This window comes from Chiloscyllium plagiosum, unplaced genomic scaffold (assembly GCF_037043375.1).
Source record: "Chiloscyllium plagiosum isolate Xiang-an unplaced genomic scaffold, Cpla_swu_hap1 HiC_scaffold_14, whole genome shotgun sequence".
Taxonomy (NCBI): domain Eukaryota; kingdom Metazoa; phylum Chordata; class Chondrichthyes; order Orectolobiformes; family Hemiscylliidae; genus Chiloscyllium; species Chiloscyllium plagiosum.
The window spans coordinates 87,581,269-87,590,997 of NW_028270152.1; the positions used below are offsets into that span (position 1 = coordinate 87,581,269).

Here is a 9,729-nt window from a genome sequence, read left to right on the forward strand (position 1 = left end):
CTGTCACTTCCAGCATGATCTGCAAGATTCCCCACACTGGGCAGTGATCTAATACCGTATAACTTCGCAAGGCACTGGGGGGGGGGGGGGGGTGTAACAGCTCTACATGCGGAGAGGGTAACTGCTCCTGCTTTATAGATCAATGCACTGGGGCGTTGGACACAGCGCTACATGCTGGAGGGTAACTGCTCTGGTTTACAGTTCAATTCACTGGGGTGGTATACACAGTCCTACCTGCTGGGAGGATAACTGTTCCTGGTTTACAGTTCAATGCACTGAGGTGATGTAAACTGCTCTACATGCTGGGAAGGTAACTGCTCCTGGTTTACAGATCAATGCACTGGGGTGGGGTAGATAGCTCTGCATGCTGGGAGGGTAACCGCTCCTGGTTTACAGTTCAATGCACTGGGGTGGTGTAAACTGCTCTACATGCTGGGAGGGCAACTGTTCCTGGTTTAAAGTTCAATGCACTGGGATGGGTGTACAAAGCTTTACATGCTGGGAAGGTAAATGCACCTGGTTTACAATCTATTCACCAGTGAGTACATCATAGCTCTCTGTGCAGGCCAGAATATCTGGTCCGGGTTTACAGATCAATGCATTCTGCAGGCTGCATAACTCCACGTGCTGGACAAATATCCCGTCCGGATTTGTAGATCAATAAACTGCTGTGGCCTGCATAGCTCCCGGTACTGGACAGATTATCTAGTCCGGATTTAAAGATGAACGTTCTGATCTGATCTATGCCGTGTTTCACTCTGGACAGGTTGCTGGATTGTATTTACCAGTGCAATGGATTAATCTGCACACAGTGTTCCACACTGGACTGATTGTTGGCTTGTATTGAGCAGTGCACTTGCCTGATCTACACAGTGTTCCATGGTGAACAAATATCTCCTCTGCGTGTATGGTCTCTGGACTAGTTCTTACAGGTGTATTGAGAATGTGTATATCTAATCATTTCAGCTGATCTGGCAATGTCTTTAGTTCCCATTCTTGTAAATGGACATTCTGACTCTCACCCCAGTAATACTACAGTGTGTCCATACACAGTACATCATGTTGGTGAATACTCACTAATCTGGCAGCAGCCACAGCCTGTTCATTCAGAAGCAGGCAGCCATTCCCATTGTTTTCGGCTCTCCAAGGAGAAAGGAAAGGTGGCCTCCCAAAGAAACGTCGTCTCCTTAGTACACAATCCTCCCCCAACACTCCTCATTACCAAACAACCACATCAAAATATCCCATGTGTGCTAAGAGCAATTGGGCCCCTGGGAACATCAGGGAGCAGACCATCAGGGAGGTGAAACAACACTGCCCATGTCTGAACGGGTCAAAATAAACCCTGCAGTGTTCAGTATTTCATTCTGTCGTGAAATCTCTCTCCATATATGTAATACACAGCCTTTTATTCCTCCTGAAACCAAATCGCTGGTGCACGGTTACCCACGTTATGTTCTATTTACCAAGTTGTTGTCCATTGCTTAGAATCATAGAGATGTACAGCATGGAAACAGACCTTTCGGTTCAACCAGTCCATGCCGACCAGATATCCCAACCCAATCTAGTCCCACCTGGCAGCACCTGGCCCATATCCCTCCAAACACTTCTTATTCATATACGCATCCAAATGCCTCTTAAATGTTGCAATTGTACCAGTCTCCACCATGTCATCTGGCAGCTCATTCCATATACGTGCCATCCTCTGCGTGAAAATGTTGCCCCTTAGGTCTCTTTCATATCTTTTCCCTCTCACCCTAAACCTATGCCCTCTCGTTCTGGACTCCCCGACCCCAGGGAAAAGACTTTGCCTATTTATCCTATCCGTGCCCCTCACAATTTTGTAAACCTCTATAAGGTCACCCCTCAGTCTCCAACGCTCCAGGGAAAACACTCCCAGTCTGTTCAGCCTCTCCCTGTAGCTCAGATCCTCCAACCCTGGCAACATCCTTGAAACTCTTTTCTGAATCCTTTCAAGTTTCACAACATCTTTCACAACATCTTTTTCGATAGGAAGGAGAGCAGAATTGCACGCAATATTCCAACAGTGGCCTAATCAATGTCCTGTACATCTGCAACATGACCGCCCAACTCGTGTACTCAAAACTCTGACCAATAAAGGAAAGCATTCCAAACGCCTTTTTCACTATCCTATCTACCTGCGACTCCACTTTCAAGGAGCTATGAACCTGCACTCTAAGGTCTCTTTGTTCTGCAACACTCCCTAGGACATTACCGTCAAGTGTATAAGTCCTGCTAAGATTTGCTTTCCCAAAATGAAGCACTGCGCATTTATCTGAATTAAACTCCATCTGCCACTTCTCAGCCCATTGGACTGTCTGGACAAGATCCTGCTGTAATCTGAGGTCACCCACTTTGCTGTCCACGACACCTCCAATTTTGGTGTCATCTGCAAACTTAACTAACTCAACCTCTTATGCTCGCATCCAAATCAATTATGTAAATGGCAAAAGGTAGTGGATCGAGCAACGATCCTTGTGGCTCTCCACTGGTCACAGGCCTCCAGTCTGAAAAACAACACCCCACCACCACCCTCTGTCTTCTACCTTTGAATCAGTTCTGCATCCAAATGTCTAGTTCTCACTGTATTCCATGAGATCTAACCTTGCCATCAGTCTCCCATGGGGAACCTTGTCGGACGCCTTACTGAAGTCCATATAGATCACATCTACTGCTCTGACCTCTCAATCTTCTTTGTTACTTCTTCAAAAAACTCAATCAAGTTTGTGAGACATGATTTCCCACACACAGCTTATCAACTTGCAGATTCTCTACCTCCTCATGATAACTTCAGTTCCTGCTTAACTTAGTGTCAGTTTAAATTTAGTTGGAACACGTTTGAGCCATTTCTGGAAACCGTTGATATAGTTGCAAATAGTTAAGGCCCAGCACTGGTCACTGTGTCACTGCAGTCGTTTATTTGCGTTAAATTGATAGAGACTGATTTATCCCTAATTTATCCCTGCTCCTGGTTCCGTAACCAGTCCTCCCGGTATTTCCTGTGTAGCAGCTTTGAAAGGCTGAATGTTCCCTTTCAATTTCTGTGTAACAGGTATGAGTTATTAAAATATCGTCTCCAATTGCTGAGTAACAGCCTCCAATGGCTGAATGGCCTCATTCTGTTCCTGGTTAAAACTCTTGATGGGCTGAATAGCCTGCTTCAGTATCGGTGTAGTTATGAATGGTGTTGACCATTTTGGAACCATCAGTGAAAAGTCCACTTCTGACTGTATGATGTAGGGAAGGCAATTAATTCTGCAGCAGCTGCGAGCCTACAGTGCCTCACGGATTCCCAGTTTCCATTTGCTGTGTCCTTTAGAAGTATGGCCTACTTCACAGGAGAGAGTGCCACATAACGCATTGAGCAGCATCTTCGATATGAGGCTGAGACTTTCCCTCCGCTAGGACTGTGTGCTGGCTGCTCCTACAGATACTGTTAGAGACAGATCCAGCTGGGACAAGGCATTTGGTGAGAATGTTTCGCTCTTGTTGGTTCTCCCATCTCCTTCCCCAGTCTGCTGCTGTGTTTTTGAGGCCCCTCACTGCTCAGTCAGTGGTGGGCCTGTGGATACACTCTTGGTGATGAACATTGAAGTCCCACACCCAGAGAATGTTCAGGGGAACTGAGTTATCACGACGGAGAGGGGTGAGGGGCAGGAGATGTCCATCATAAGGTTATGTCCTAGCCCATCTGTAACCTGTTACCATGAGGTTTCCCGGGTTCTGGAATCAATGCTGTGGAATTGCAGGGTAAATCCTTCCATGACTGTATCCCAGGATGTCCCAAATAAGTGGTGGGTCTGTTCTGCCGGTGCGACAGGATATTCCCAGGGTTGGTTAATGGGGCTTCATGAAACATTACCCATCAGGCCTGATTCTGTGAGCATGATGGCGTCAAACTGTTTCCTTACCGTGCGTATGGTGCTGGAAAAGCACATTAGGTCAGGCAGCATCCAAGGAGCAGGGGAATCGGTTTCAGGCATAAGCCCCTCATCAGGAATGAGGCTTGTATGGTCGTGGGGCTGAGAGATAAATGGGAGGGAGCTGGGGCTGGGGCTGGGATTCGGCGAAAGGTAGCTGAGATTATGATTGATAGATGGAGGAAGGGAAAGTTGATAGGTCAGAGAGGAGAGCGGGATGGATGGGGGAAAGGTGATGGACAAGTCAAGGAGTCTTTCGGAACATTCTGTCCCAACATTCTATAACTGACATTCCCTGGAACATTCTGTCCCCAACATTTTTTACTCGATATTCTCCGAAACATTCCATCCCGAACGTTGTTGTGAAAGACCGGACGTCAGTGAATTGAACAAACGATAAAGGTCCCGAGTGAAGACATCCTGTTCCAAGGAGAAGGAGACACTGTTCCGAAGTCCCCTCAGGCAGTTAAAGGATTGAATAAGTTTTCCATGCGTTTACGTTTCTTCACGACACAGGATCGACCACAATTTAGACCAATAGACAGAAATATCCAAGCTCCGTTTGTCTTCAGGAAACTGGGAGACAATCCTTCAGGACAGCAGCGTTTTCGCCCTCTATATTAGGAACTGGGAAGAACTGACCTGTGTCTGCTCTCGAGTGATCGAGGTTGTGGGAATGTTCCAGAAACCATCTGTTATTATGGATGTGCCTCTGTGTGTTTGGGGTGGGAGGGATTCTCGTGTTTTATGTCAAATTTTTGTCAGTAATTCAGACCATCCCATTTGTTATTCCAGCTCCAATTATTTTAGTGACTATCTGAATGCAGTGACACATTTGAAAACCTCACTGCGTCCCCCATCAAACTGGTCCTTTTGCCTCCAGGCTGATGGATAATGTGTCTGTTTTCCTTCCTCACAGTAAACGTAGTGACAATCTACGTCCTGCTTTATAAAGATTGTGGATTGTCTCCATGTGTCAGACGTTACCTGGGGGCCATGGCAGCTGCGGATCTCCTGGTCATTATCCTTGACTTGATATTGAGACATATTCCCATTGTTTATCGGGAACAGTTTTATTTCCTGAAGGACTCCATCCCCGTGTGTAATATCCACGCCACCCTGCTTTATGCAGCCACTGACTGCTCTGTCTGGTTCACCGTCACTTTCACCTTTGATCGCTTTGTGGCCATTTGTTGCCAGAAGCTGAAAAGTAAATATTGCAGTGAGAAAACGGCGGCTGTAGTTCTGGGAGCAGTGACTGTGCTGAGCTGTATAAAGAACATTTTTTGGTATTTTATGCTCACGGCTCGGTATTGGCTGGTGAACGACCCCTGGTTTTGTGATGTAACAGTCGCCGTTGCATTCTCCAGTGTCTGGGCCACAATCGAGTTCCTCCACCACATTCTAACCCCGACTCTCCCGTTTCTCCTGATCCTGCTGCTCAATGTTCTCACCGTCAGACACATTTTAGTGACCAGCAGAGCCCGCAGGAGACTTCGCTCTCACACCAATGGGGACGCTCAGTCTGACACAGAAATGAGAAACCGAAAAAATTCCATAATTTTACTGTTTGTGATCTCAGCCAATTTCATCCTGTTATGGTTAACGTTAATGGTGTTTTCTATATGGAACCGGTTGTATAATATTGGGTATTACTCTGTATATCTCTATCCCTTTGTGCGGGAATTGGGCTTCATGCTGCAACTCCTCAGTTGCTGCACAAACACCGCGATTTATGTCATAACCCAGACTAAGTTCAAACAGCAGCTGAAGAATGTACTGAAATATCCCTTCACTCAAATCCATCAAGCAATCAAATTCAGTTATTAATCAATCCATCTGGGATGTACTTATTTCAGTTCAGTGTTTCAGCGATGGAGCAGCCTGTCGCTATGGTAACAGACTGAAGGTAGCGCTGATTTGTCCATCCTTATCCCACGGGGGGTTACAGGGACACATTTCAATGTTTCTCACAACTCAGTAGCCAGTGAGAAAATACACCATCCCACTGACTGTATCCATCACTTCAATTTGTAAACTATAAAATGTTCATTAAAACGTGCCGAGCAGCAGACGTTGTTTTGTGTCTTTGTGTTGAAGAAGCTGAGCTGGAGAGAAACATACTCAGCTTGACTGCAGCGGAGAGTGCAGCAGAGTGAGCGTGACCACGAGGGAGTGTGTGTGGGAGATAGTGTGATGATGGGGCAGTGAGTGGGGGAATGAGTCTGATGTTGGGGGAGTGTGTAGGGGAGAGTCTTGGGGAGTGAGTGAGATGGTGGGAGAGTGTGTGGGGGAGTCAGGGAGATGTTGGGGGAGTGTTGGAGGAGTGAAGGTGATGGTGTGGAATTGAGCAGGGCATTGAGGGTGATGGTGGTTTTGTGTGCGGGAAAGTGAATTTGGTGGTGGGGGAGTGTGTGGGGGCGACAGGGTGACGGTGGGGGTGAGTGTGGGGAGTGAGGTTGATCGTTGGGGAGTGTGCAGTGGAGTGAGGGTGACAGGGGGACTGCGTGGGGGAGTGAGGATGACGGTGGGGGAGTGTGTGTGGGAGTGATGGTGATGGTGGGGGAGTGTGCGGGGTGGTGAGAGTGACGATGGAAGAGTGTGAGGATAGTAAGTGTGACAGTGGGGGAGTCTGCTGGGAGTGAGAGTGATGGTGCGGGGTGTGCAGGGGAGTGAGGGTAATGGTGGGGGAGTTTGTGGGGGAGTGAGCGAGATGGTGGGGGTGTGTGGCGGGGAGTCAGGGTGATAGTGGGGGAGTGTGCGGGAGTGAGGGTGATGGTGGGGGAGTGCACGGGGAAGTAAGAGTGACGGTGGATGTGTGTGTATGGGAGTGAGTGTAATGGTGGGTGTGTTTGCGGGGAAATGATTGTGACGGTGGGGGAGTGGGTTGGGGAATGAGTTGGACGGTGTGGGAGTGTGTGGGGCAGGCAGTGTGATGGTAGAGGAGTGTGCGGGGAGTGAGCATGACAGTCGGGAAGTGTGCAGGGGAGTGAGAGTGACAGTGGGAGTTTGCGGGAAAGTGAGAGTGATGGTGTGGGCGTTTGCGGTGCAGTGAGTGACGGTGGGGGAGTGCGGGCAGGGGAGTGAGGGTGATGGTGGGGGAGTGTGCGGAGGAGTAAAGGTGCAGGTGGGTGAGTACGTGGGGTGTGATTTTGTCAATGGGGAGTGTGTGGGGCAGTGAGGGTGATGGTGGCAGCTATGTGTGGGGGAGTGAGTGTGATGCTTGGACAGTGTGTGGGGAGTGAGTGTCACAGTGGGGGTGCGTGTGCATGGGAGTGAGGTTGACGGTGTGAGAGAGTGAGATCAAGTAAAGGTGAAGGTTGGGGAGTGTATGGGGGTGTGAGGTTGACAATGGCGGATTGTGCGGGTGAGTGAGGCTGATGGTGGTGAAGTGTGTGGGGGAGTGAGCGAGATGTTGGCAGAGAGTGGCATGGAGTCAGGGTAACAGTGGGGGATTGTGTGGGACAGTGAGTTTGACATTTGGGGAGAGTGTGGGGGAGAGTGTGATGGTGGGTGAGTGAGTGGGGCAGTGAGTAGGACGGTGGGGAAATGTGTGGGGACTGAGAGTGATGGTGGAGGTTGAGTGTGTGGGAGTGAGTACGATGCTGGTGGAGTGTGTGGGGGTGAGAGAAACGGCGTGGAGGGTGTGGAAGGGAGTGAGGGTGATCGTGGGTGTGTATGTGGGAGTAAGGGTGTTGGTGGAGGAGTGTGTGGGGCAGAGAGGGTGATGGTGCGGGAGTGTGTGGAGTCGTGAGGGTGATGGTGGGGCAGTGTGTTGGAGTGAATTCAATAAGGGGGAATTGAGTGAGTGTGATGTAGGGGAGTGTGTGGAGCAGTGAGGATGATGGTGGAGGAGTGTGGGGGAAGTGAGTGTGTTGCTGGGAAAGTATGTGGGGAGTGAATATGATGGTGGGGACGTGTGCAGGGGAGTGAGGGTGATGGTGGCGGAATGTGTAGGACAGTGAGAGTGATGATGCAGGAGTGTATGTGGCTGTGAATGTGACGCTGGGGGAGTGTTTGGGGTAGTGAGTGTGATGGTGGGGGTGTGTACGGTGAGTGAGGGTGACGGCGGGGGAGCGTGTGGGGAGTGAGGGTGACGGCGGGGGAGTGTGCGGTGGAATGGGTGTGACGGTGGGGAGAGTGTGCAGGTGAGTGAGAGTGACGGTCGAGGAGTGTGCGGGGGAGTGAGTGTGACGCTGGGAGAATTTGCAAGGGAGTGACGGAGATGGTGGGGGAGTGAGAGTAACGATCGAGGAGTGTGTGTGGGAGTGAGTGTGATGCTGGGGAGGTTGTGACGGAGTGAGGGTGACGGTGGGGAGTGTGTGGCAGAGTGAGTGTGACGGTGGGGAGAGTGTGCAGGGGAGTAAGGGTGATGGTGCAGGAGTGTGTGGGGGAGTGAGGGTGATGGAAGGGAGCGTGCGGGGGAGTAAGCGTAATGGTGGGGGTGTGTGGGGGGAGTGCGTGTGATGGTGGGGGAGTGAGGCGGCGGTGGGGGAGTGTGCGGGGTATTAAGTGGAGTGTACGGGGTAATGAGGATGATGTTGGTGAAGCGAGTGGAGTAGTGAGCGTGATGGCGGGGGAGTATATGGGGTAGTGAGCGTGATGGCAGGGGGACTTTGTGGGGTAGTGAGTATTATGTAGGGGGAGTGTGTGGGGTAGTGAGTGTGATGTTGGGGGAGTTTGTGGTTTAGTGAGCCTAATGTTGGGGGAGCATATGCGGTACTGAGGATGATGTTGAGGGAGTGGGTGGGATAGTGCGCATGATGCCAGGTGGAGTGTGTGGGGTAGTGAGTATGATGTAAGGGAGTGTGTGGGGTAGTGAGCGTGATGGCAGGATGAGTGTGTGGAGTAGTGAGCGTGATGGCAGGGGTTAGTGCTGTGGACTGAGCATGACGATTGTGGAATGTGCGGGGGAGTGAGGGTGACAGTGGAGGAATGGGTTGGGAGCGTGTGTAGGGGAGTTAGCGTGGTGTTGGGGGAAGTGTGTGGGGTAGTGAGCGTGATGTTCGGGGAATGTGTGGGCTCGTGAGGCTGACGGTGAGGCAGTCTATGAGCATGGTGTTGGATGACTGCGTGGGTTAGTGAGGGTGATGTGGCAGAGTCTGTGGTATAGTGAGCGTGATGTTGGGGGAGTGTGTGGGTTAGTGAGTGTGATGTTGGGGGAGTGTGTGGGGAAGTGAGCGTGATGGCAGGGGGAGTGTGTGGGGTACTGAGCGTGATGGCAGGTGTTCGTGCTGTGGACTGAACATGACAATTGTGGACCATGCAAGGGAGTGAGTGTGATAGTGGGGGAGTGTGTGGGTGAGAGTGTATGTCTTAGAGGTATGTGCGGGAGAGTAACTGTGAAGTTGAGGTAGCGTGCATCACTCTCTTTGCAGCCCTCCCTTTCACTTCATAGCTCTCTCTTTGACCTCTCTATTTCCATTCCTCTGACTTTATTTCTCACTCCATTCCTCTCTTGTTGTCTATCTCTGTACCACTCTTTCTCGCCCTCGCTGCACCTCTCTCACTCACCCAGTCTCCTCCAATTCACTCTCTCCCTCACTCACTGCTCTCTTCCACCTGCCTCATTCTCTCTTCCTTTGGCATCTATCTCTATCCCCCTCTAGCTCACCATCTCACCCATCACTATCTCTCTACCCCATTTCTGTGCCCTCTCTCTCCCCCTAACTTACTTTCATTCTCTCCCCCTCTGTCTCTCTCCTCTCTGTCCGTGCCAATTCTCCCCACTCGATCTCCCTGAACCTTTACCATCTTCCTGTCAGCTTCTCTATCCCTATCTCTCACC

The 9,729-nt window shown here is 50.3% G+C and overlaps 1 protein-coding gene across 1 annotated transcript in view; it reads left to right on the plus strand.

Moving 5' to 3' along the window:
* Positions 1-5,771, plus strand: part of LOC148148012 (putative G protein-coupled receptor 139) — a 31,394-nt gene extending 25,623 nt beyond the window's left edge. The window contains exon 2 of the mRNA XM_087993987.1: positions 4,861-5,771. Within this exon, the coding sequence (XP_087850113.1) occupies positions 4,861-5,771 (911 nt within the window). The remainder of the gene's footprint in view (positions 1-4,860) is intronic.
* The last annotated feature ends 3,958 nt before the right edge of the window (positions 5,772-9,729 follow it).